The following is a 27,555-nucleotide window of genomic DNA, read 5'->3' as shown; positions in this document are numbered from 1 at the left end:
GTACTTCCCGGGGGCCGCCCACCTCCGAATTCACCCAGTCGAGCTGCCGGCCATGTGGATGTTGCCTTCCCTGTCACTCAACTGCTAGCTCCCTCCCCGCGCCTTGCAATAACCGTCGCTTCCCTTGGTTTCCACAGAGACGCCACCAAGGGGCGGGGCAACGGGCTCGCGCGACCAGAGGCCCTCTTTGATTGGTGGATAGCCAAGCTCCTTCTTTTTCCTCGGTCCTCCTCCCTCTTGCCCGTGCTTCGTCCCCCTCGGTGGGTCCAGGAAGCTGATTGGCTAGCCCCGTGGCGAGAGCCGCTAGTTCTTGCACAGACCGGCTCTGCGGGGCGGGGACGAAGGTGGGCGCCTTGCGCGCTGATTGGCTGGAGGGGCGCGAGCGGCAGGGAGGGGCGGGGCGGATACGGATCCGCGGTTAGTCTCGCGCGGCGGTCGTCACCGCGTGAGGTACTTTGTGGTGTATCGCGCGCAGGTAGCAGGAACAGCAGGAGCAGTAGCCGCCGTGCGAGGCAGCCATGAAGCACTATGAGGTAAGAAACGAGAAAACGGGGACTGAGCGACTGCCGCAGATCTATTTTTCTTTTTCGTGAGACAGTCGGACCCCGTTTTACGTCCTGAGCCCAGAAGAGAGAGCCGGACGGCGCAGGCGCTGTAAGCGCGCGTTGTGCCCAGGGCCACTGGTAAATCTCAGTGCGCAGGTGCGGGGTAGGTATTTATAATTCTGCAACCCTGGCTGTTTTGGGGGTGCCTTTTCTTGGGGTCTCTGCAGGTTCCTCGCAGCTTCCCCTGCGGGATGAATTGTAGACTTTGGCAGGGGAGGAACGAGGGTATGGAACCCTTGCTCTCACTCTGAGGGTGTCTTGCACAAACCTTGCACCATGCCTCCGCCTCTGGCTTAGAAAGGGGCTTTGCAGTCAGTCCTCTCTGGCATGACCTTTGGACCCCTTCCCTCGCCCGGGACGGCTCCCCGAGCGGCTTAGGAGGTGAAGGAGGTGTAGCTGCAGTGCTGGCTGATCTTTGCTTTCTGTTAATCTAAGAGATCATCTCCGTCAAGCCCTGCGTGTCACCGAGGAGAAATCTCACACCCGCAGCCACTTTTGAAGTCCAGGACTTCTGACTCCTAACTGGGGCCTCTTTTACCCTTAAAACGAAGTGTTCTGATGAACTTATCAACCTAGCTGATAATATAATATTAATAATTTAATTTTTGCTGGCTTATAAGTAGCATTAAACGATAAACTAATTTGTTATTAAAGTTCATAATAATAATTTAGAGAGTGTTACGTTTGTGCCAGTGAGAGTCTGTTACCTTGTTTTCTTAGCCTCACAGCCCTGTGAGGTAGGAGACTATAATTATTGTTGTTTTTGTAAATGAAGAAACAGTCTCAGAGATGTCAAATAACTTGCTCAAAAGTCCCCAGCTAGTTAGTAAATGCAGGACAGAGAGAAATTCAGGACTCCAGAGGGTCAGTTGCTAACCACTTTGCCATACTGGTCCCCAAATGAAAATTAGCCAGTTGAGAGACTTTTTATTCCCCTTCCCGAGTTTAAAAAAGTGTGTTAAAATACACATAAAATTTACCATCTTAATCATTTTTAAGGGTACAGTTCAGTGGCATTAAGTATGTTCACATTGTTGTGCCACTATAACCACCATCTACATCCACCTCCAGAACTCTGTTCTTTTCATCTTGCATAACAGAAACTCTGTACCCATTAAACTCTAACCCCCTTCTCTCCTCTGCCCAGCCCCTGGCTACTGTCATTTTACTTTCTGTCTGTTTGAATTTGATCATGTTAGGTGGTTCATATAAGTGTAAGGAGACAGTCTGATTTTTGTTTGCTAGTGAAATACCACTGCTTCTGCCCACTCCCTTTACTACTGCTACTGTTACTATTATTACTTTCTGTGGTAATTTACCCAGAATCTTTTGAAAACTTTAACCCAGAAGTCCTTAATGATTTTTGACGTGGCACAAAAATGAGGAGGTAGAAGTTAGTAATCTCTTATGCCTCATTCAGCTTTATGATTGTAGAATGAAATTTTTCTAATACAGTTCTTCTAATACAGTTTTACCTTTCAAAGCCTATCTGTAATCCTGGAGAAAAAGCCACATTCAGTTTGAAAGATGGAGGATGGGAGATACATGTGGCCTTTTACAAAATGGAGTTAGTTTTGGTAGTTAGCAGGCAGATAAGGTAGGCCCCTGAGGATCCTTGGGGTGGACACTTTTGTTCTGGAAGCTTGTCACAGCCTGAGGGTTATGGCTTGATCGGGAGGACACTCAAATCCTGTCCCTCCTGGAAGCAGAAGCTTCAAACCCACTGTTCAAAGTGACCTTGGAGGAAAAAAATAAAGTTGTTATATTTCCATGTTCTGTGTTGACATTCTCTGCTGACATTTGCCAGGTAAGCACTGAGGTGGTAGCTCCAGGCTTTCTGTACAGGAGTAAACTATCTCTCAGCCGAGTTTGCACATCAGGCTGATCAGCTCTTTTTACAGGTATTTGTTGCAGATCAATAAAAATAGCAGAGATTCTTTCCTTCACATTTAACACCTTGAGAAAGACTGTATTTCTGTTTGGGACTAAGTCTGTTCTTCCACATCCTCCACCTGCCCCTCCCCCCCACCCCCAAAGCAACCCCTAAAGCACTGGGTGATTAACACCCACCAGAAAGACCTTTTTGACTGGGAGAGAGACCTTGGAGATTATGAAGTGTAATTTACAAGCGATAGAGATGATGCTCAGAAAGGTGCAGGACTCGCTCAGTGACACAGTGAAGTGAGTGAGGGTTGATATCTGATGTTTGAGGCAGGTAGGATTCCAGCTGGAGGAGCGATTTTTGCTGCTGTTTCGATAACTGTTTGCTGACACTGCCATTCTCTCTTTTGTGGCCCCAGAGGAAAATGCGACTCTTCAGTGGCCTCATTGAGACGAGGCAGGTAGAATGGGTTACTCTTGGGCCTTCTCCCAAGCAGGTCTTTGGAAGGCAGAGCGGGCCTTGGGATTGTCTCGGGGTCAGAGCAAGGTCATCAAGGGAACTGCTTATCCAAAGCTATAGGAAATTTTTTCTTTTTTTTTTAATTTTGTTTTGCCATTGCAGATGAGAGGTCCAAGTAATGATCCCAGTGGCAGCTCAGCTCTTACCTTGGAATCTGCTGATTCCTGGGAAGATGGGTCTGTCTCAGCTTCCTTGCATCTGGGTCACTGCTCATTTCCCATTGCTAGAGCCCAGAGGCAAGGCAGCCTCTTCCTCCTGGGGTCCCTAATAGGATCTTCCATTTAGGGTCCCATTGAGGTCCCCATTTAGAATCTTCTCCTGCTCTTCCCGCCTCCCCTCAAAAGGGTAGCTTTGTTGGTGCTCATCTTGTGAATAATATAGTTCTTGCTTTAGCTTCTCCACAGGAGTGAGTATGTGAAAGTTCGGCAAGTAGAGTTCTGCTGAAGAGGCAATTGTTTGAGCCAGAGAACTGGGTAGGAAGGGGGAAGTGAAGAAGAATGTGGACCCATGTATAATGTTGTCAGAGGGTGCTTGGGCCTTGGACGGGCCTGGCTCTGCCACTCACTAAATAACTAACCTAGAGCAGATTACTTAATCTCTCTGAGCTCCTCGGAGCAAAATAATTGTGACAGCAAAGGGGAGTAATAACATTAAGAAATTGCTGGAACTACATCATAAGGGGTATTTATGAAAGAGGAGGTGTTGCACGCAGTACTGGTTCATTTATTTTGACTGTTGTGCATGATTTCTTCATATGAAAAGCAATTTAGTTTGATTTACTTGGTCTTAATAAATCTCCAGGCATCATGTTGAGTAGAAAAAAGCAAATAGCAAAAGGTTTTGTAAATTTTAAAAAACATACCAAATGAGATTTATATGTGTTTTTTTTGTGGATAGATACCTAATTAAAGGATAAATTGTAATATGAGGTTAGAAATGTATGGGAATTACACAGTAAGAGGAACCATTGCTTGGGGAGGGATGGAAGGGGAGGAGACGGCATAGGGAGGGCTTCAGCTATGTCTTTTTTTTTTTTTTTTAAGGAATCTGTTGTAGTAAATGGAGTAAAATATAAATATCTGTTTAATCTGGGAGGTGGGATCTTAAGTGTCTGCTGTCTTGTGTACTTTTTTCCTTCTGAATCCTTGGGTCCCTTTGGAGTAGAAGGTGAGGGATAATTTGGGTTTTTGTAGCCATTGAGCGCTGTGTTAACATGCGGGTTTCTGACTTCTGCACATTAAATTTGGTGCCTGTTTGCGGGAAGGTATTGTGTTCTGATGGAAAAGGCAATGGCAACCCACTCCAGTACTGTTGCTTGGAAAATCCCATGAACAGAGGAGCCTGGTGGGCTGCTGTCTATGGGGTCGCACAGAGTCCGACACGACTGAAGCGATTTAGCAGCAGCAGCAGCATCATTGTGTTCTGAGATGGGGCCTGGTTGATCTCTTCATTCACACCCTGCTGTGTGCTGCATCCAGCAGGCCTTCAGAAAACGCATTTGGGATTGATTGTTTATTTACAGACAGGGTGGGAGCCCTGTTATGATCCCCCTCTTTCTGGGTCACTTTTTTTTTTTTCTGGGTCACTTTTTTTTTTTCCTTTTTATTTGGCTGTGCTGGGTCTTCATTGCTGCTCACAGACTTTCTCGAGTTGCGGCGCATGGGCTTCTCATTGCAGTGGCTTCTCTTGTGGCAGACCACAGGCTCTGCCTGTGCTTCAATAGTTGCAGCATGCAGGCTCAATGGGTGCTCCAACGTGTGTGAAATTTTCCTAGATCAGGTATCAAACTTGTGTCCCCTGCATTGGCAGGTGGATTCTTTACCACTGAGCCACCAGGGAAGCCCTTGGGCTACTTTTTGTTGCTGGATACCAGGGGCAGGTCACATTTCTTGTGTCCTTGCCAAAACCCTGAGAGTTGGATACTCCTTCTCCCTCCGTTTTGTGGATGAAGAACCTGAGGCTCAGAAAGGTGAAGGAGCTTGTCCAAGGTCACATCGTGGTGGAGACAGGATCCAGACCTAGGTCTGTCTGTAGAAGAGCCAGAGCCACGGTAATGTTGGGGATGCTGGCATTGCTGGTAGTAACAGCCACCGGTGGTTACTGAGGCCTGTGAGCACCTGATCAGGTGGGCATCGGTGTTACTTCTACTTAACAGGGAAGGAACCTGAGGCTCAGAGAAGTCAGTTAAGTTGCTCAAGGTCATGGAACCAGCAAGCAGTTTCTGTCCCTGTAACGATTCCCTGCTGATGCTAGTTCGGTTGGTGGCTGTGCTGTGCTGAGTACCCAGCATCCCTGGAGGGAGGATGCAAGGGGCCCTTTGGGCCTGTGTGGTCCTCCGACAGACAGCCCCTCTGCCCTCACATTGGATGGGCTGCCCCTTGGAGTTCCGGAGGTGAATTAGATTGGGATGGGGTAGCCTCAAAGCATGGTGAGCTTTCAGGACCTTTCTTGTGTTGGCGTGTGTCAGACCAGGAGCCTGTGGGGTTGGGGGTGGTTTTTAGGCTTTTCTATACTCTGCAGGCTCTGAGCAGGTGGTGATTCACATTGGCAATTCTCCTGGTGAACCCCTTTCTCTGGCCCTTAGAATTGTAGCTCTACACTTCAGCCACTCACCCCCTTGCTTCTTAGAATCTCATTTCCCCCAGACCTCAGTGAGTTCTAGAACTCTCAGATAAGGGGTGCTTCCCCCGAGCCACACAGTCAGGTCCCCTTTGGGTGGGGCGGTATCCTCCCTGGGAAGACAGAAAAGCCTACCAAGCTTTGGGTCAGAGCTAGGTTCAAATCCATAACTGCCCTGCACAACGTATGGAGCCCATAGATTCTGTAACCTCTCGAGCCAATTTTCTTATCTGTAAAATGGGGATCCTGGTTGGGGGGTGTGCCCTCAGTGGCTGACTTTGGCTCCAATCTTCCCAACTTTGCCTTCAGGGACATCAGGTTGATAGCTTGAAATCAGCCGTGGTGGAGCAGAGGGGGTGGGCAGGGGTTGTATTTACACCATGGACTGAGGCAGATGCTACAGGCAGGCCCCTCCCTCTTCCCCAATCCCAAGTTACTCATGAGCTGCACACCCCTGGGCACAGTGGGCCCTATCTCACAGGTTATCCCTTCAAGGAATTACTGCTCTGGTGAGCGTTAGATGGGTACAGCACAGCAGCTAACATTTAACTAGTTGGGCTGACCCACACCATGATCCTAAGGGCTTCCCTTGTGGCTCAGATGGTAAAGAGTCTGCCTGCAATGCAGGAGACCTGGGTCCGACCCCTGGGTCAGGAAGAGCCTCTGGAGAAGGAAATGGCAACCCACTCCAGTACTCTTGCCTGGAAAATCCCATGGATGGAGGAGCCCGGTAGGCTACAGTCCATGGGGTCGCAAAGAGTCGGACACGACTGAGCGACCTCACTTCAATCTTCACACAGTGATCCTGAGGCCTGAGAGAGGGAGTGGAGGCGGGGCCTGGGTGGAGGAGGCGGGGCCTGGGTGGAGGAGGCGGGGCCTGGGTGGAGGAGGCGGGGCTGAGGTGAGGAAGTGGGTGGGAAGAACCAAGTGGTAGGGGTGGCGGTGGGTGGGCGGCTGGGCACAGGGTGGGACAGCTGTTGGAGAGACTGGTGAGGGGCTCGAGTGGGGGGTGGGGAACCCTGAGCCTAGCAGAGCCTCTTGAATAACTGGTTCCTGAGGAGTAAGAAAGGTGGAGTTGACAGCCCTGAGTGTGTTAGCGTTGTTAATGCAATTGAGTTTGCTTGGGAAGCCCTGTACTTCACTGACAGGCTTGGCCGGATGAGAAAGGCCCGGAGACCTTGGGCTGGTTGGTCAAGTTCAAGCTAGATCTTAACACCCTCCTGCTGATATTGACAGTGGCAGCTGAGAATGTTTTAATACCTGGCCACAGCCAGAGCATTGTGATGAAAGTCACTACTGATACAGTGCTCACTCTGCTTTTTATTTATCAACTCATTTACCCCTCAAAATGAACCTGTGAACTTGGTACTCTTATCCTTATTTGAGAGATGGGGAAACTGGGGCCCAGAGTAGGGAAGCAGCGTGAATTCACAGCTGGTGAATGGCAGGGCCCAGATTCTACTAGACCCAGAGTGGGCTTTGCTGTGGGTGGGCCCAAGCGACCACGCACTGCAGACGGAATGAAGTGTGGCCGAATGGCCGTCCCTTTAAAGGCAGGCCACCAGCTCTACCCTCAGGACAGTTACTTAACTGTCTTGGGACATTTCAGTTGTCTCATCTGTGAAGCCAGGATAAAGACAGCTGTCTTGGGACTTCCCTGATGGTCCAGTGGGTAAGACTCCATGCTTCCAATTCAGGGGGCCCAGGTTCCATCTCTGGTCCTGAACTAGATCCTACCTGCTGTAACCAAAGATCATCAATCCCATGTACTGCAATTAAGACCCAGAATGGCTAAATAAATAATTTTTTTTTTCCCCTAAAAAGATGCCTATCTCAGGGAGACCCTGGTCCATCTGAAGTGCCAGCACACTGTCTGGTCCAGGGTCAAGGTCCAGATCATTAGGTGGTCAAGGACAGAGCTGTATCAGTGAGGCCACCTGGAATACTTTCTGCATGTGTTCTCTCTAGAACATCTCCAGATGTGTTAATGAACAAGACCCAGCGGGCTCCTGGAGATGGAGTTATGCCAAAGAGTATGCCCAGATATGGAGGAAGAAGCCCAGAAGCCCATGATGGTTCTGATGTCACACACCCTGAAGCCACATTTTGGAATGAGCTGTTCTGTCCATCTCTGTGGGAGGACTGTCAGTGAAGTCACAGCACAGTCAGAACCCACTTTCTAACATCGTGAGAAAGAACCATTCCAGGAAACAGGTGTCCAGAGTGGGCCTGGTCCTCTGATGCCTGTCACAACCTCCTTCCTTACAGGCACACCACTGTGTCTGTTCTTGGCCCTCCTGGCCATGTTCCTCACCCAGCAGCAGCCAGAGGGCCTCTGGGGAGGGGAGGATCACAGCACTCGAAACACCCCCCTCAGAGCTTCTTGTCCTCCTCTGCCCCCTACTGCCTTCACTCATTGCTGGGCTGGTTTCATCTCGAACATCCACCGCCACATTCCTGCCTTGCACATAAGCCCTTCCCTTGGCCAGAAATTCTCTTCTCTCTGTTTTTCCCGTGCCTGCTTTCTTCTCATTGAGAGCTTAGCTTCATCGTCATCATAGAGGCCTTCCTTGACTGTCCTGCTCGAGAGGGGCTGCTGCACCCTGTTCCTCTCCTCTGGCCCTCCCTGGGCTGTGGTTGTGTTTTCATTTGGGAACTTGATGGTCCTCCTCCCTGGACAGAGTGAGCTCCGTGAGGGGAGGGGCACAGGTTGCTAGCAGCTCCTGCTGGTCTGGACACTTTCCGTGGTGGGCTCCGATCACCTCTTCTCCAGCCTGTCTCCTTTTTTTTTTTTGCCCTTGGCTGTCCTGGGTCTTTGTTGTGGCACTTGGGCTCTCTAGATGCAGTGAGTGGGCTGGTTGCCCCGAGCCATATGGTATCTTATTTTCTGAACCTAGGTCCTCGGCATCGGAAAGTGGATCCTTAACCACTGGACCACCAGAGAAGTCCTCCATTGCCTATTTACTAGTGCATTCCTTCTGACAATTTTTTTTTTTCTTCTTTGTACCTATTGTGTGCCAGGAATACTGGACTGAAGGAACCTTCAGCCTCTGCCTTCAGGGTCTCTTCATCTAAGCCAAAGCCTGAAAGAAGTCTTCTGGGAAGGGAGGAGCTCAGCTTGGGCAGAGGTCTGGAGGCCAGGCTGAGTGGTTATGTGATGAGTGGTAAGGCTGATCAGGCCAGGCTTTGCAACGACATCCGTGGACTCACTGGTGATGGAGGTCCTTTTTCCTGTTGATGTTACCCAAAAGCTTAACTTTCAGAGAGCAGTTTATTGAGTCCTTGGAGGGCGTGCCCACTGTGGTGTGTGTTATATAAACGTGTGAGAGTAGTGGTTCCTTATTACTGACAACTGCGTTGTGGGTGGTGGTGGGCACTCCCCGCTCCTGCTCCCGCTCCCGCTCCCAGTCCAGTGGTTAGAGATGGGCCACGAGCCTCTCAGTCCTCTGGGGGATAAAGGGCCTCTCAGTAGCTTGCGGTGACTGGCAGGCTGGCACAGCCTTCCCCCTGTCCCTGCTCTAACCAGTCTCTTATGTAAGCAGAGCTCATAGGCCATTCAGGCAGCCTGGGAGACTGCAGAGTTTGCGCAGTCTCGGGGCTTCTGAATTTTTGTTTTCCTCTTTAAAAGGACCAGGGAGCAATGACTGAGGACCGTGCCCATTGTGTGAGGGGCCTGAGGGAAGGCGCCTGTCCTTTGGGTGGGACTGGGTCTTTCAAGCTGGTGGGGAGGGCAGTGGTAAACAATCTGCTTGCCAATCACACGGGAGACGCAGGTTTGATTCCTGGATCGGGAACATCTCCTGGAGAAGGAAATGGCAACCCACTCTGGTATTCTTGCCTGGAGAATCTCATGGACTGAGGAACCTGGCGGGCTACAGTCCATGGGATTGAAGAGTCAGACTGAGCACACACACATAATTTAACCCTAGCATTTGGAACTTCATAGAGCAACTGGAAGCAGGTTGAACTTGAGGGGGTCCAAGAGCTGTAGCTTCTGGTCTTCTTGTTAGGAGAAGCTGTCTCCCAGGACACCTCAAGAAGCTAATTTAGAAGAAGAGGGGTGGGTTGGGGGAGTTGCCGAATTGATGCTTCTCAGGAGGTGCAGTTGGCAGAGCGTGTCTCTGGTGGGGTGGTGGTGAGGGTAACAGCAGAATTCTTGGGAAGATACGTATAGCCTGAAACAGTGTGTTGTTGAGTCCACTCCAGAGAATCAGATCTCTTGCAGTCTCCTGGTTGGAGGTGGGATCCACAGAGGACAGGCTGGGGTTGAGCCGGGAAATCCCAGTGCTGGCCCAGATTCCGGAGACGTAGCTCTGCTTGTCCCATCCTCAGATCCTGTCATTCAGGTCTCAGCTTGAATGTCACTTCCTCCGAAAGGCTCCCTCTGACCCACCCAGGCCACACTTGTCACCTTCTCATCTCTTCTGTTTTGCTTGAAGTGGCACTTAACGCCTTCAGAGAGCTGTTTGTGTGAGGCTGTCCTCTGTCACCCCCACTGTGGATCAAGTGATTGTGTGCCTGTCTGTTAGAGACCCACGAGAACAGGCTGGGTGGGCTCAGGCAGTTAGCTGCATCGTCCATGCCTCCCCCCAAACTGTCCCGCACCCAGCAATCAGGAGGACCCTCCAGCTTGTGGAGTGCCTGGCGGTTCCCTGGAACTGGTGGCTTTAACTGAGAGCACTTGTAGCTCTGGTGCGTTAGCCTGGGCGCCTGCTTCTCTTGGAACTTTGGAACTTGGCCATTTCCGCCCCCCTGTTTTTGACTCCAAGTTACTTGAACCCTGAGTGTTCATGTAAGGATGACATGGGAATTCTACAGGAAGTGCTAACCATGACGGGCAGGCCCCAGTAATGTTTCCTGCCAGGCTTCTCCAGGTGCCATCTGAGAAGTGGGCCCTGGAACTATACACATTCTGAGCACCACATCCTGGCTCCCCGGGGGCCTCAGTGGATGGCAGCATTTCCCGTCTCTCCAGCTGGGCCTGGGAACCTGCACTATCCGAGGAGAGAGCGTGGGGAGGGGTGTCTGTGTGAAGACCCTGGGTCTCATTTCACTGTCTCTGCTGGAGCCGAGCTGGCCAAGCTCTGTGGGGTTGGGGGAGGCTCTGAGGGCCTTGACCTGTGAAGTTGCTCACAGGTAACACTGGACAGGGGGCAGACAACCGAGGGCGGCTTCCAGCACTCCTTTTGCAATAGCTGTAGCTGGGTATTTTCTCTTAAACTACCTTTCCCTTTATGGACATGGCTGGGCCTGTTCAATATTCCAGAAACCCTGCCCTCCTCCATCAGTCTTCTTTCACTTGTTAATTACTCTCCTCTCTTTGTCCCAGGATATATATCTTTCCCCCTCAGCATTTTCATGTTCCTGAAGTTGGGATGCATCTTACGATTTGTATCTGTCCACCCATTTATCTAATGTTGGCATATGTGTCCCCCCTCAAAAAAAAAAAAAGACTTGACAGCTTGTTTTGAATCAGTGACACTTCAGGATCCAGGAATTAGGGTGTCTTTCTTGGTGCTTGCCACCTTCATTTTCTCATCGCTGTCAGTGCTTCCCAGCACTTCGAGCAGCAAGAGGTTCCTTCTCAAACCAAACCAGACCAAACCCCACTTGTCTGAGCAGCAAGAGGTTCCTTCTCAAACCAAACCAAACCAAACCGCTCCAGCAGCTTCCCATTCCTGGACTCACACCTGGAGGGCTCGTCTCGGCCTCCACTCGGCCTGCTCTGCAGCTGTGTGCCTTTGAGTATACTGTGCTGCATCCAGTCTTCGGATGTTCCTGAGCCCTGCCAACTTGTGTGCTGCCCCAGGGCCTTTGCAGTTTCCTCCAGGAGCCTCATGCTGGCCATCACTTTGTCTCAAGTTGCACACCCTCAGAGAAGCCTTTCCTGACCACCTCCTGTGGCCCTCTGGGCTCCCTGCCCAGCTCTTTCCTTCCCAGCTGGTTCATCCTGACCTCGTGTTACGTAATAGAGTCTTTGCCCATGTTCCCCTTGAGTCCAGTGGGCTGGGGCGGGGGGTGGGGGGACGCTTGGCCATGGTATCCCAGCATCTGGGCCAGTGCCTGGCGTGCTGCACACAGGTCTTTCTGTTCTTCATCAAGCCCAGCACCCTGCACAGGCCTGGTGCAGCGAGGGGCTCAGTCAGTGTTGTCTGAGCAGATGAAGAACGGGAACTTCTCAGCCAGCAGAAGGCGTTCTTGGGGGTCTGAGATGCCCTCCGTACGTGGTTGAGCCCTTTGCAGGTGTCTGTGTAGGAACCCCTTCCGAGCTCTGCCTGGCACTGGACACTGCATCCAGGGCTCTGTGGCCTCTCTGGCCCGGGCCAGGCGTCTGCAAGGAGCCCAGGGAGCAGGATCGCTGAGGGGCAGAGCCCTCTGGCTTATGTACGGGAAGGTTTGATGGGCTTGCTCGGAGCTCCTGTGGGCCACGTATTGCCTGGGAGCTGGGCAGCCCCTGGGGCTGAGGCTGGACTGGGATACGGACTCTTTCTCTCACACCCTGACTGGGCAGTGCCTGCCTACTGCGTGTTCTTGGGGACCTGCGTGGGGCTGAGCAAGTGAGCAACGCCAGGCCCTGGGACCAGGTCACGAGTCACTGCTTTCAGAAAAACAGTGGAGTGGTGCCTAATGGTAGCTGGAAGACCTTACAGATATTTCTGAGACTAGGTCACCATGAGACTTTGGGCCAGTAACTCAGAAGGAGTTCACAGAATTGGGGACTTTTTGCTTTAACAGGGCCCTCTCTACTCATCTGCTTATTTATGTGAATATGGCTTCTTAGTGTTTACTTGAATAAAGAAATGTCAGAATAAAAGCTCTGTCTCATTCTAGCAATAAGAAATAGTCACCTTGGCTACATGAACTGATTGGGAAAACGGAACATCCATGCCATCTAGAGACCCAGTGCTGATAACCTCCTGTGTATGGTTAATATTTAGTGACTTGTTGATGATTCATAGTTTATATTTAGCTGATAGTGTAATGATAACTCATCCTGAAGGATTTTCTCCTTACACTTAGAGCCTTAGGTCATGAAAATGTTTTTCAGAAATTTAATTTCAATTTGAGCAGTAGATATGATGCCCAGTAATAACCTTCAATCAGGTACTTCCCTGGTGGTCCAGTGGTTAAGAATCAGCCTGCCATGCAGGGGACACAGGTTCGATCTCTGACCTGGGAATATCCCACATGCCTCGGGGGCAAGGAAGCCTGTGTGCCGCAACTACTGAAACGCCCTAGAGCCGGTGCTCCGCAACACGAGAAGCCGCTGTCGTGAGAAGTCCGAGAACCACCACGAAGCATAGCCACTGTGCTCTGCAGCTGGAGATAACTGGTGAGTCACAACGAAGACCCAGCACAGCCAAGAAAACCACCTCACAGACCTTCAGTCACGATCCTGTATTTGAATAAAACTCAGTGCAGGAGGGTAGCGAACAGAATTCAACTTCAAGGCAAAAAAGGAGCAAATATTAAGGAGCTTGTTTATAGCCTTTTTTTTTTTTTTTTAAGTGGAATGATGGTAGATAGACCATCATTAGGTATTTAGACCCTGGTGAGATTTAACAGAGCCCCATAAATTTTATATAGAATTTGCAATATCTGCAGTAGGCCGGAAATGACATCTTTTTGCAACTGTTCAAGCTCAGATGAAAAAGTATTGTCAACTTAAAAATGTGTTGGGGGCTACATACAATGAGCAAAATTATTTTAGGGATACATGTGCATTTAGTCATAGTCTGACTCTTTTGCAACCCCATGAACTGTAGCCTGCAAGTCTCCTCTGTCCATGGGATTCTCCAGGCAAGAGTACTGGAGTGGGTTGCCATTTCCTCCTCCAGGGGATCTTCCCGACCCAGCGATTGAACCCACGTCTCCTGGGACTCCTGCATTGGCAGGTGGGTTCTTTACCCCTGAGCCACCTGGGAAGCCCCATACATGACCAGAGAGTGTTCATAGAGCACCCAGTTTGCTCACAGATGCTTCCGTGTGATTACAGGAAGGAGGAGAGGTGTTTCTCAGTGAGCTGGCTCTCTCTGGAGTGTTCAGTCAGCATTTCAGATTTAACATGTCCAAAACTGAGCCTGGATTCCCGCCCCAGCCACCCCAACCTCAGCCTGCATGTTCTGCTTGACTCCCACTTTCCCACACCCACCCCTGCCAGTTAACGGCAGTTCTAGTCTTCTCCTCACCAGGCCCCAGGCTGTTTGACCCACCTCTTTCCCTCACTCCTCATGTCCAGGAGTCAGCAAATCCTGTATCTCTGCCTTGGGAATACCTGTGGAATATAACTGCTTCTTTTGAGCCCTGCTGCCATCATGAGGCCCAGGCCAGGGATTGGCAGGTTCTACCTAGGAAGGGCCAGATGGTAAATGTTCTAGGCTTTTCTGGCCATACAGCCTCTTGATGGCTTCTCAGCCCTGCAGCTGTCACAGAAGCAGCCCTGGATGAGCCGCCAGCCAGCGATCATGGCTGTGTCCCAGTGAGCCTTGTGGATACTGAAATTTGAATTTCATGGAATTCCCATGTGCCATGAAATAGGCTTCTGATTTTTTTCTTAACCACTTAAAAGTGTAGAAATCATCTTAGCTTGTACAAAAATAGGTGGTGTGCCAGAATTAACCTCTGGGCCATAGTTTGCTGGCCCCTTGGTTTAAGCCATCCTTTATCTTGATAACTTCCTATTGGTCTTCGGGTTCCATCCTTATTCCCCCATATATAGTCCAGAGGGTTCCTTTAAGAACCTGTCAGGTCACATCCTTCCGCTGCCCAGAACCCCCTATGGCTCCCACTTCAGTCAGAGTAGAAGCCACAGCCCTCACCGGGCCCGGGAGACCATGCGTGACCCATCATCTCCTGTCCTCGCCTCCTTTCCTACCCCCTCTACCCCGGTCCCCAACCACAGGAGCCTTGGCTCTTTGCTTAAGCACCCCGAGCAGGCGTCACCTCAGGCCTTTGCACAGGGCGTTCCTCTGCGTGGAGGCTTCTCCAATCTCAACCGCCCTTTGCTTAACCATCTTCAGGGCTTGGCTCAACATCCTCCCAGGGAGATCTTTCTTGACCACTATGTGAAACTGCCAGCTCCCTTCACCTGCCACTCCCTGTCCCATTTTATTTACTTTTTGACTGCTGCGCAGCATGTAGGATCTTATTTCCCTTACCAGGGACCAAACCCATGTCTCCTACAGTGGATGCATGGAGTCTAAACCTCTGGAGGCCAGGGAAGTCCCTGTAGCTATTCTATGGTCTGTGTTCCCTGCTAAAATGTCAGTTCCATACGGGCAAAGATTCCTGTCTGTCCTTCCAGGGCTGAACCCCCAGAGTCCCTAACAGTGCCTGGCATGTAGTAGGTATTTGGTTACTGTTCGTCACTGCTTATACAGTGGAGTAAGTATGTATCCTCACCTGAAGAGGGGAGTAATAATAAAGGAGATCATTTGTGTCAGGACCTGCCTCCCTGCCTGCACGTTGTGAGTATACAGGATGTGTTAGCTGTTGCTGCTGCTGTGGGCATTAAGGCCGGCCACGTGGGTCTCAGACTGGGCTGTCGCGCAAAACTGACCTGCCTGCTGCACCTAGGCTGGGCATGCTGGGCGCAGGTCGGGAGTCAGCCTGGACGAGCGCCCTCTGCTGGTCAGCGTGTTGTCAGCCTGCATCCACAGGGCTCAGTGTCTCCTCTTCCAGCTCTCTGGCCCGACAGCGCCTTCCTGCCAGAGATGCAGAGAGACCAGATGTGATCACCAACCTTGACCTGGCCAGGGTGTGCAGGGTTGCAGATCTGGGCCGTCCTCCGGGGGTCTTGGGGCCAGGGACAGTTCTGGAGGAAGAGTATTGAGTTCTAAGGAGCAAAAACAGGTGGGGCCCTGCCCCTGGAGCCTGTAACTCCTGAGCCTCTGCTGCCTTGTCCGTAAAGTGGGGTGACAAGGCCAGCTCGAGCTGGTGGAGGCTGGGTGCTGGCACCCTGCTTGACGGCTGAGGGAGGGGGCAGGGACTGGGTAGGGAGCAACTGGGGGGGTTGGCTGAGAGTTTTGAGGGCATGTCAGGCAGTCTGTCTGTCGTGATAAGGGTTTGGGGCATCGTCCAAAGGGCAGGAGCCTGTTGAGGAAGGCAGCCCACGGTGAGTTGGCTGCCTGCATCTGTCACTGGGAACTTTTGAAGCAGAGGTCCCTATTTTCTCATCTGCATTGTCCAGGTCAGGGCTTCATAGGTGGACAGGGTTCAGGGCCACTGGGCGGGGCCCTTTGCCACATCTTCCATGGGGATGCTCTCTGTTAGGCCCTCTTACGAGCATTCCCGTGTCAGGGCGCAGGCAGGGACGGAGGCTGGTCTGACTGTGACCTCTGCAGCACTGCCCCACCCCCATGGCAGTGGTTTTCCAAGCTCATTGGTGGCTTTAGTCTGTGGCAGAAAACTGCAGAACAGCTGCTGACCCTGCCTATGCCCCTCTGGCTGGTGTTGGGGTGACAGGCCCTTTGCCCTTGGTGTGGCCTGGCTCAGCAGGGGCCCAGAGTCGAGCAGGCCAGCCTCCCAAGGACATTCCCTGGGGAGGTGACTTGTGCAGAATCCAGACCTCTGGAACTGAACGTTAGCAAGGAGCGGGGTGCCTTCCAGATAATCAGGTCCAGGCTTTGTTCCCCCTTTCTTTCTTTAGCATTTAGCCCTGTTCTCCAGAATGCAGGTGGTTTTTTTTTTGTGTGTGTGTGAGGGTGGGCAGTGGAATTCTTTGGGCCCAAGTTGGCTGGCTCTGACCTGGTTCTGTGCCTTAGGCAAGAGTGCCCCTTTTCCCAGCCCTGGTTTTCTGGGCTGCTTAGCTGGGGTTACAGTCTTCAGCGTACAGGCCCAGGTGATTGTGCAGGTAAAGATCTCGGCACAAGGTAAGCAAGCATATGATAGACCGTGCTAGAGGCGGCACTGCCAATAAACCGGGCCCTCACAGAGCAGCTCTGTCCAGGACAGCGCCCTCTGGAGGCCCCGAAGGCCTGTAACCACCCAGGGAGGGGTCTGAGCCGTGGGCACCAGTGGGCTGCTAGTCAAAGAGGGTGGTGGCCCTCTCGGGCCCCAGACCCAGAGTCTCGCTGTGTTGGTCCAGCTCCTTCATCTTGGGCCTTCTGTGGTCATAGCAACCAGCTGGGGCACCTGGGCGCCCAGAGAATGTCCTGCAAGGCTGGCTACTACTGGGCTATGGGGGGCTCCTCCAGCTTCTCCTGCCCTTGGATCCCAGAGCCCAGGGACATTGGCATTCAGACCCTGCTATTAATCATCCTGCCAGCAGGGGTGGGAGGCAGAGCTGGCCGCTTGAGGCCCTGGGAGTGGGTGGTCAGTCTCTCTCTGCCCTTGCTATCCTGGGTGACATTCCCCGCCTCCCCACTGCAGCACTCCAGGGAGGCTGTGCAGTGCCCCTAGGCACCTCGGAGAAACGGGGTCAAGAGCTGAAGTCCCTGGGGAGGGAGGTATTTCTGGCTCAGCAGGTGCGGCCTGTGCTGGCTTCCTGGCAGCTGAGCCCAGGTCTTCTCAGCTGCCCTGGGATGAGTAGTGTGACTTTGATATTTCTGGAAAGTGGAAGGGAGAGGGAGCCGAAAGTGCTGAGCTGCCGAGTCTAGGTGAACGTGTTCAAGACTCTGCATTAGTGAATGGGGTGTGCCGGTCCGGCCCATGCTGCTCAGGGCCAGGCCTCCATCCATCCTTTGAGTGTGGCCACCCTTGTGCCCCCTGTGGGGCCTGTGGGTTCCAGGAGAGCCCAGGTCGGTGGCTGAGGGACCCATGGGGCCCTCTGCCCCTTTACCTGGAGTCTAGGCTGCATTGAGCAGGGCTTGCACCCACCGCAGGCCTCTTGTACCCCAGCCTCGGGAGCCCCCCCCAACCCCAACAATCCTGCCTGGTGCAGGCACTGGCACCGGCTGTGCTGTGCCAGGCTGCCCAGCACAAGGCGGCCTGGTTGAGGGCCCTTCTCTGGCAGGCAGCCCCTGTGGGGTCCCTGAGAGCCTGCTCTAGACAGGGGGCCTGTGCCACTGCTGCCTGGGGGTCTCCCCAGGGCATGTGCCTGCTGGGGGCACGGCTCCAGAAGTCTGTGTGGTGGGCAGTCGGGTCAGTTTACTGCTGCATGAGCTGGGAGTGCCCCTCGGAACTCGGCTTCCTCATCTGTGAGATGGAGTTAACGGCGCCTGCTCCCTCAGCCGCCCTGGGGACTGTAAAGGGGGGTGAGGAGAGGTGTCTGGGTAGCAGCTGCAGTTCTTACCCACTCCTGTCAGGAGGGTTCCCCTGTAGGACACACGGAACCGGGCGGTGATGAGGGTGACCTGGAGTCCACGCTGACTCTCAGGCCTGGGCCCCCGGGTCTTGTTTATATCCGGGAGGGGCCAGAGGAACACTGGGCCTGGCTGTTTATGAAAATGGGGAAACGGAAGCTTGAGTGGGGCCCGGCTTCTGGCTTGGGAGCCCTCCTGGGCACTGGCGCCTGGGCCCTGTGTGCCGCGCCGTGTGTGGCAGCTCCCACGGGTAAAGCAGCAGTTGCAGACTCTCCCAGCCCGGGCTTAGTTGGTGCCTCCCCTTCCTGCCACCCTCCTGCTTGGTGCTTCTCTCTTCTGAGGCCCAGGTCAGAACCTCAGAGTCCCTCCCCTCCCACCCCCACATCCAGACCCTCAGCACATCTGGTCACTTCCATCTTCGTGGCCTGTCCACTTCTTATTCCCTCCATGGTCACCTCCCTGCTCCTGCTCCCATCGGTGCCTCTGCCCTGGTCTCCCACTTTGCAGGGGGTGCCTCTGAACAGCTGAATCAGGTCACACCCCTCCTCTGCTCAAGAACCCTCCATGGCTCCCACCTCCCTCAGTAATAGCCAGAGTCCCTCCTGTGGCCCACACTGCCTGCGCCTTCCCTCCCCCTCTGTGATCAGCCCCCTCACTCCCCATTTGTGCCTTCCCACTCTCCCCCTCCACACTCTGCTCCAGCCACACCGGGTCTGCTGCTTGACACATTATACTGGTCAGGGACATATTAATACGGATTTTGTTGCCTGTTATTGATCGGAGACGGATGAGTATCACTTACATAACACGTCACCAGCCACAGGCAATGAGTTAAACATGCTGGTACAGTCTTGGCCTTTGCACTTGCTCTTCCCTCTGCCTGGAGAGCTCTTCTGGTGTGGACGTGTGCACGGTGTGTCCCCTCACTTCCACTGGCCGGCCTCCTGACAACTCTGAAGTGGCCATCCTCCCCACTCCCGACTCCCCCACCCCGCCTCCTTTCTCTGTTTTTCTCCACAACTCTTGGTTTAAAATATGCCACTATTGATAATCTGTCTCCCTGTCCCCTGCCCCCGCCAGAACGCATGCAGCTCCTGTGAAGGCAGGGATTCGGTTTGGTCATGGCAGTGCCCGTGGGAAGTGGGGAGGCAGGAAAGCATATGTGAACGAAGGAATGAGCGTGAGGTAGTGGCTCCCCGGGGCCGCCTGGCTGGTGAGTGGGAGAGCAGTGAGTGCACATTCTCCTGATCTCATCCTGCCCTGGGCGTAGGTACCCGGGTCGTTCACCTGGAGCTCCGGCTGCTGTGCGCACCCTTCCGGCCACGGCCGCAAGGGGGCAGTGGAGAGCGCGGCAGCCTCCGCGGCTGCTGTCTCCCGAGCGCTGGTGATGAGCTGGAGCAGGACGCCTGCCGCCGCCCCGCCGCCGCCCTCCGCACGTGTCTTGCTATTGTTAGGGTTCGGGCTCACTGTCACCGGCTCCTCGCAGCACCTCTCTGACCTTGGTGTGCTTGGGCCCCTCAGGGTCATCGTCACGTTTTGGAGAGAAGAGGCCTGGCACCTTGTGTGTCTGCCACTTGTATTTTGGGTGTATCGGTCTGATAACATTTACTTTTTTGAGAGTTATTCTAGACTGGACATGTTTGTGTGCTTTCTCAGGGAGGCCTTCCCTGACCACTCTGTCTGAAATGGCTGTCCTCCCCACTCCTGACCCCTCATTCTCTGTTTTCCCCTCATCTCTTGGTATAAAGTTTGCCACTGTTCTCTGTTCCTGCCCACCCCCTGCCCCCCAGCACATACAAACTAGAATGGTGGTGGTTATTGCCTGTAAGTCTTAGAGTAACCCTGTGAGATAGCAGGTGAGGCCAGCCCACTTGGTAGCTGAGAAAATGGAGGCTCAGAGAGGTTGGGTAACTTGCCCAGCGCCACACAGCCTGAAAGTAGGTGAGTCTTTTTGACCTCAGAGCCTCCTTGTGAGGGGCTGCTGGGCCTGTGGTGCTGCCTGCAGGCAGGGTGTGTGGAGCCTGTCAGCGGGGAGCCCCTTCTGTGTTGGGGGTGCTGGTGAAGAAAAATAGAGGGTTCCCTTGGAGCCAGAGCAGGCTCATTGCTGACCCTTTCCTACAGTCAGTGGTGAACCCAGAGCCTGGGAGCATTCTGGCCGCCAGAATGCTGGGCCCCGCAGGGTCGCGGAAGCTGGGCGGGGTGGCCTGCAGGCCTCACAGAGGCTTCCTTGGAACGAGGCTAGGGAAAGCTCCCTGCAGCATCTCCTGCTCTGGGGTCTGGCTGGTGGGCAGGCCCCCGCCCCCAAGTGTGGTGACGGAGGGGTGAGGGAAAGGCCTTGGCTCAGAGGCTGGTGGGGAAGGGGCTTTGAGCCCCACCTCCGTGACCTTGGGCGGGGGCCTCCCACAAGTGTTTCCGGAGCACAGCTCTCCCCAGGCTGAGTTCTAGGTGCCGGGGAAGGGCAGAGGGCAGGGCAGTCCCCGCCCCCTGGAGCCGACCATCCAGTGGGAGGCAGGTGGTAAATGTCGGCGTTGCTATTTTAAGTTGATGGTGGGGAGGGACCTTGCTGAGGCGGCATGGGAGAGCCCCTTGGGGCCTGGGGGAAAGCGGAGCCGCCGGTACTGAGAGCTGCATGTGCAAAGGCCCCGAGCCTGTCCTGCTCTCGAGCCAGGTCTCCTCATCTGCCACGTGGGGATCAGCCCGGGAGCCTTGCCTCCCTGAGGCTCTGGCCCTCCAGCCAGCTCAAAACAGGTGCTCAGGGAGTGGGTGCCCCTCCTTCTACAATGGCAGCCTGATCAGCGGCATCTGCCCATTTCCACGAAGGTGGGGAAAATGGTGGGCCCCACTGCCTCGCAGTGTCTCTGGGTACTCCCCTTGGGTGGGGCAAGTCTGCAGCCTCCCCCCGCCCCCACCCCTCCTGCAGGGTGGGCAGCACCCTGCCTCTTGCTCGACCCTCCCCTCCCACCAGCCCTGACCTTGTGCTCCCACAAGTCGCTGTTGGCTGGAACCCAGAACCTTGGGCCTCTGAGCGAGAATTCCTCCCGGGCTGGGTGACGGCCATCGCTGAGCCTCTCCTGCGCTCCAGGCCAGACTCCTGCCCTGTCCTTGTCCTCTGTCTGGTCATTGTGCCGGAGGCTTTGGGGCCACACCCCCTGCCTCCCCAGTGCCCAGACTTCAGGTCAGCCTGATGGGCTTTGTTTCATTCATCTTCAAGCTATCACCCTGCTCCGTGTCCCCCCAGCCCCTTCCCTCCATGGGGACAGGAGGAGATGCCCCCGCTCCCTTCAGGAACTTCTGCCACCCACTCCTCCTCGTCCCTCACCTGCCTTCTCCCTTGGTGGGGGCGTCCTGAGCCTGCTGCCTTCTCTTCTGGATTTCTGCTCAGCAGCCGCCTGGGTCACCTCACCCCAGTCCTGGGCCCCCACCCAGGCTGGCTTCAGGCCCGGGCACAGGGGTGTGTATGTGACAAGCATGGGGGTGAGTGCGTGCTTGGCACAGAGCAGAGGGTGGGGGGGTGCAGTGGGGGGTAACTCAGGGACTGAAGATTGGAAGCGCCTGACGGGGTTCCCCACATTTAGGCCCTCAGTCTGCGTGGGGCGGGGTAGTGGGGAGCCTTTGCTGCTCCTTGCCTCTTACCTTTTCTTTTTCCGGGTAATTAGAACTGGTTTGTACGCCACCCCCCCCCCCCCAAATAAAAAACTACTTTGTTGAGGTGAATTTCACATAACATGCAGTTAACCATTAAGAAGTAAGTGGTTCGACAGCCTTCCGTACATGCAGTGTCGGGCAGCCTCCGTCTCATTCCACAGCTTTCTCGTCACCACAGAAGGAGACAGGTCCCCGTTAGCTGGCGCTCCCCTTCCCCTCCCTGGTCCCTGGCAGCCACTGTTCCGTTGTGTGTCTGCTTCTGTTTACCTGTTCTGGACATTTCACAGGAACAGATGACCCCTGTGTGTCTGGTTTTTTTCACCTGGCATATATATGTGTGTGTGTGAGTATATATAAGTGTGTGTTTATGTATATTCTCCTACCTGGCTTTTAAACTTTAAAAATTTACCTTTCTTGAAGTAATTATAGAGGCACAGACAGTTGCAAAATAGGTACCCCCCCCCCCCCCCCCCCCGTCCCCCCCAACCAGAGCCTTGCAGACCTCTCTGGGGTGGAGGTTTGGGGACAGGACATGAGAAAGGAGGCCCCACCCAGCCACAGTGGCCCTGAGCTGGGGCCGCCCCCCTCCCCAGCAGGCCAGGGGCCTTGCGTGCTGCCCCCCGGGCGGGCTTACCTTTGCGAGGGCACCGCTGCTCCTTGCAGGCTGGGTGCGGCCGCGCCGGTGGCAGTGGTGGTGGCAGCTGCAGCGGTGGCCGCTGGGTGGGGTGGCCCCTGTCCCCGCCGCCCCCTCCCGCCGCCCCGCTTCCTTTCCCAGCAGCCAGTCGGGGCTCCGACGGCCAGTGTCTCCTCCCGGGTCCTGGTCTGGTGCCCGGGCTGGGGGAGAGGGTAGGATTTCAGCCCTCCCCCAGCAGCTGGCCGGCCGGGAGAGGGGCTGGTTGTATTTTAAGCTGTTGAGTGGTTCAGCAGGAACTCGGAGGCCTGCTCTCCCAGTAGACGCGGTGCAGCCGTCCTGCAGACCACACGGGTCCCGAAGAGGTGGGCACTGCCCGCCGGGGACCCAGCAACTATTAATATACCTGCAGCCCGCCCAGGGACCTGCTGTCATTGCCCTTTCTGGCACATTTCGGCCGTGCGTGCCCCTCCCCTCTCCCGGGAGTCCCCTGGGTGGGGCTAGATGCTTGGGGGTACTACCAGCCCCCTCCTCCTGGCCCTTCTGTCTGACTGTGTCATCTGTGTGACTCCAAGGCATTCAGTAACCTGCCCCAGGTGATGGCAGGCTCCTGCTCTAGCATAGTAAAAGGGACGTTGGCCAGCACTTCTTGGGCTCTGGACTCTCCTGCCCTCGGTCCGTGACGAGGGACAGGGAGCATGGATGGACACACAGGCCTACAGTCACCCCTGGTGGGTATGGGGAGCCAGGGTCTGAACCCAGGCCCATCCTCTTTCCCTCTTTGCAGGCCCTCGGGGTCTCCTCACATCCTGAGGTTTTGGGGTGCGTCTCGTCTGTCAGGCACCATGCCAGCCCCTCAAGGCACACACCTGCCTACCCGCCCCCAGGCTGGGGCTGAGAGAGAAGCCTGGAATCAGTCTTGTGTGCCACCTGCTGTGTCCCTCCCTCTCCTACTGGCAGTGGGGGGTGTGAGAGAGGAACCCTTTCCCTGGCGGGGAGGTCCCTGGGTGGGTGGGTGTGCTCTCAGAGAGCCCTGTCCAGGGCCCTGCCCTGGCTTCCAAGTTCTACTCCTTTTCTCCATGCTGCCTCCGATGAGGGTCTACCTGGTGGGAAGGGCCAACTTGGGGTCAGATCAGTCTTGCCTGCTATGTCCCCGTGTCTGATAAGAGCCACATCAAGCCCTGCCCTGGGGCCCTCAGACCTTTGATGATGGCCTCGGGCCCCGCTAGGCCTCACTCCAGCTCCCCCAAGTTCGCACCTTTCACTGCTGGCTGGGGTGCCTTCTGCCTGCCTGCTTAGGATGGGTGGGTCAGACCCTCCTCGGAGCCCTGCCCCTCTCAGCATTGCCCCCACACACCACTGCCTGGGGCTCAGAGACTGGGGCTCGGGGTGCCCGGGCTGTTTGCTCTGGGCTCTGGGCGCTCAGAGCCTGGACAGCAATGCTGTGTTGGACTGACGTGGTGGTGGCCTTGAGCAAGGCCTGGGTGGGCCTAATGAGAAGTAGATGGAGAGGGGGGCTGGGGAGGTGGGGGCCAAGGTCTCAGGATTGGCTGGGGGCGCGTGCTGGAAGCTTCTCCGTTTCCAGACCCTTTCCACACTTAAGAGCGAGGCTCTCTGCACCGGGAACCCCGGAATCTGTCACCTTCCCTGGGAACATGAACACACGAGGAAGCTAATCCAGAGTGTCCCTTGCAGCTCAGAAGGGGAAATGGATGATCTATCTCACGGATTCTCAGAATAGCTGGGATTTCTCCAAGCCCAGGGAGCCCTGAGGGCTGCGCTGGGCCCTGGGCTGCCCGCTGACCTCTCCCCCTCCTCCTGGTGGACTGGCTGTTGCTCTGCACTGCGCTGGGAGCTACTTCTGTGCCAGTCCTGGGCATCTCCCTTCCTGCCTTGCTGTTGGGGGTCCATGTCCACGGGAAAGCCTTACAGCCCCCCAGGCCTGGGGGGGGGGTGCTGCCCCCAGGTCCCCCCTCCCCAGGAGCTCTGCGGCGTGGCTCCTGGGGACTCCGTGTGGGGCAGTTTTATATTTAGCTGGGCCGTGGCTGCTGGACCACTCAGGTTACATCTGCACAGAAACTGGCAGTGCCAGGGCAGGCACGGGCTTCCTTCCAGCACCGCGGCAGAATTTGATCGCGCCGGCCTGGCCCAGAGCGCCTCGTGTGGGGAGGTCTGTGGTGGGGGCTGACGGCCGGCAGCTGGGGACTCTGGCCGCTGCGGGCAGAGTGGGGCGGCATGGACCTGAGCGTGAGCTTGGTGGCCCGGGACAGCAGCCCGGGCCTCGGCCCCGGCTTTGGCCTCAACGGCCTCCCTCGGCCTGCGCCCCCCAAAGCGACCAAGAAACCTAAAAAGGCCGTTCTCTTCTTCGAGGTGGAGATTCTGGACGCCAAGACCCGGGAGAAGCTGTGCTTCCTCGACAAGGTAGGACCGGCCGTGGCGCCAGTTTCATGGGCCTGAGGGTGCTGGGCCTGGGACCCCTCCTTTCCTGGGCTCAGCCCCCGGGGAGATGGGTGTGCCCCTCCACTTGTGTCCTGGCACCTACCGCCTGCCCTTCAGGGTGTGCGGGACGGGTGTGTCCCTGGGCCTGCCCCTGCCACTCGGCCCCTTGGGGCAGAGCGCCATTCCCTGGGTGTGGTCCGGAGCTGGCCTCATGGTGCATGAGGAGGCCGCGCAGCTTCAGTGGACCCTGCAGGGCTCTGGGGTCTGGGAGGGAGATGGGGTCCTGAGACCTGCCCCTTTCTGAGGCCAGGCCAGGGGACGGGGTGGTCCCATCCCAGGGAGGTCTGGAACAAACTGAGGGCCTTCACCCGGGGAGGAGCTGTGGGTGGGGTGGAGAGGAGGGGCAAAGCAGGCTTGGCTTCTGTGCTCACACCATCTCCCAGCTGGTCCAGAGGCGTCCTGGCTGCCTGGTTAAAATGGCCTTCCGGCCCATGGCTGTGGTGTCGGCTGAATGGGTTGGGGGGCTTGGTCTCCAACCCTCCCCCTCCCATAGCAATTGTCTAGGACCTCAGGCCATCCCACCTCCCCAAGAGAGATCCTGGGCCCCCGGCCCTCCAAACTCCCCGCCACGGCTGACTTGTCCCCGGCCTGTGCTTCCCCCAGGTGGAGCCCCAAGCCACCATTGCCGAGATCAAGAACCTTTTCACCAAGACACGTAAGTCCAGGGCCAAGCCACACGGCCCCCCTGTGACCCCTCTGGGCAGGGGCCTCTAGGTGGGACCCCATCCTGCCTGCCTCTCCCTCAAGGGCCTGCAGAGATGCCCCGGGTGTGGCCCAAGCCTCTCAGGGCTGGCCTGGGGCCGCCGCCCCCGTGTGGCCACCCGCAGGAACGCCCTTGCAGGGCTTCCAGAAGGACAACATCCCGCTTTGCCTGCGCTTCCGGTCCGTGTCCCGGAGCCACACCGGGGCCCAGAGGAGCCCATCAGGCCGTGTGCCTTGACATCCCACTCTCCCTACAGACCCACAGTGGTACCCCGCCCGCCAGTCCCTCCGCCTGGACCCCAGTGAGTACAGCTGTCTGCTGGGCTGCCCCCGGGCTCCCGGGTGGCCGTGGGCGAAGGCCCAGCAGCCCCTGAGCCCTGGCCCAACTCTCCTCAGAGGGCAAGTCCCTGAAGGATGAGGATGTCCTGCAGAAGCTGCCCGTGGGCACCACGGCCACACTCTACTTCCGGGACCTGGGAGCCCAGATCAGCTGGGTGACGGTGAGTGCCCAGCCCTCCTCCCCTAGCAATCTCCCCTCCCCGCTGCCCCCAGGGTGACCACCCTCCCCTCCCCAGGTCTTCCTGACAGAGTACGCTGGACCCCTCTTCATCTACCTGCTCTTCTACTTCCGGGTGCCCTTCATCTACGGCCACAAATACGACTTCACGTCCAGTCGGCACACGGTGGTGCAGTGAGTGGGGCCAGCTGGGAGGAGGCGTGGGGGAGGGGGGCCCGCCAGACCCGCCCCCGCTGAGCTGGCTCCCCGCCCCCAGCCTCGCCTGCATCTGCCACTCATTCCACTACATCAAGCGCCTGCTGGAGACGCTCTTCGTGCACCGCTTCTCCCATGGCACCATGCCCTTGCGAAACATCTTTAAGGTGAGCCCCGAGCTGCCCTTCAGTCCAGGTCCTTCAGCCCCGCCCCGCCCCGCCCTCCCTGGTCCCCCTCACCTGGGTCCTGCCCTCCACGGGGCCTCCATCCCGCCCCACTCTTTCAGAACTGCACCTACTACTGGGGCTTCGCTGCGTGGATGGCCTATTACATCAACCACCCTCTCTACACACCCCCCAGTAAGTAGCCGGGGACCCTGCTCCCCCTGGGAACCCCCCCCCCCCCCCCAACCCAGGCTCTCCCCTCACGGGCCTCTCCTCTCGGCTTCCTTTTCAGCCTACGGAGCTCAGCAGGTTAAACTGGCGCTCGCTATCTTTGTGGTAAGCAGGCCAGGATGGACAGCGGGGATGGGGGAGTCTGGGGGCCTCTGAGCTGACCCGCCTTCTCTCGACAGATCTGCCAGCTCGGCAACTTCTCCATCCACATGGCTCTCCGGGACCTGCGGCCGGCTGGTGAGTGGCCGGCAGCGGGCCGGGGTGTGGTCACCGGAGCAGGCCGGCCCGGGGGACTCATTGCTCCTGCCTTGTCCTCCCAGGGTCTAAGACCAGGAAGATCCCGTACCCCACCAAAAACCCCTTCACCTGGCTCTTCCTGCTGGTGTCCTGCCCCAACTACACATACGAGGTGAGGGTCTGCCCTGGGCTTGGAGTCCCCTGGGGAGGGCTAGCTTTGGTGGGGGGCGCGGTGCCTGGCTCTGTAGCTGCTTTTGCAGTTTGAACTTTAACATTTGGCGAGGGAGACTGTGGCCTTTTAGGGGCCTAGGGTGGGCGGTTGTCAGGCTGGCAGCCTCACCATGCAGCTCCCACTTCACTCCTGGCTGCTCCAGCACTGGAGGTCGGTTGCCATCCTCTTCCGAGAAAATGGCCCCGAGGGTGGGCGAGGCCTCAACAGAACACCCCTGCCCGCCCTCATCTGGCCGCTCTGCCCACAGGTGGGGTCCTGGATCGGCTTTGCCATCATGACGCAGTGTCTCCCAGGTGAGCCTGGCCCCGTCCTTCCCGGGGGCCCCGCCGGTCCCGCAGCGTGCAGCCCGCTCCCCCTGACACCCCTGTTCCCCCCACAGTGGCCCTCTTCTCCCTGGTGGGCTTCACCCAGATGACCATCTGGGCTAAAGGCAAGCACCGCAGCTACCTGAAGGAGTTCCGGGACTACCCGCCCCTGCGCATGCCCATTATCCCCTTCCTGCTCTGAACGGCGGCTCCCCACACCTGGGCTCGGCCAGGTCCGGCTCCCGTCCCGCCCCCCACTGCTGGAGGAAGAGTGGGGACCACTGCTCTCCAGGGTCTGGAATAAAGCCTGCCTGCCCGGCTGGACTCGGA

The 27,555-nt window shown here is 56.0% G+C and overlaps 1 protein-coding gene across 1 annotated transcript; it reads left to right on the top strand.

Annotated features, from left to right (window-relative positions):
* The first annotated feature begins 381 nt into the window (after nt 1-381).
* On the top strand, nt 382-27,555 carry TECR (trans-2,3-enoyl-CoA reductase). Its single transcript, XM_061150081.1, has 13 exons — nt 382-533; nt 24,514-24,564; nt 25,246-25,297; nt 25,602-25,646; nt 25,741-25,844; nt 25,920-26,035; nt 26,118-26,223; nt 26,343-26,415; nt 26,513-26,556; nt 26,631-26,688; nt 26,772-26,860; nt 27,168-27,213; nt 27,300-27,555. Exons 1-13 carry the CDS (start codon nt 519-521, stop codon nt 27,425-27,427), a joined length of 927 nt encoding a protein of 308 aa, XP_061006064.1. The 5' UTR covers nt 382-518; the 3' UTR covers nt 27,428-27,555.

Source organism: Dama dama, chromosome 9 (genome assembly GCF_033118175.1).
Source record: "Dama dama isolate Ldn47 chromosome 9, ASM3311817v1, whole genome shotgun sequence".
Taxonomy (NCBI): Eukaryota; Metazoa; Chordata; class Mammalia; order Artiodactyla; family Cervidae; genus Dama; species Dama dama.
The sequence above is the reverse complement of the archived record's forward strand: the minus strand, read 5'-3'. Positions and strand labels throughout refer to the sequence as shown.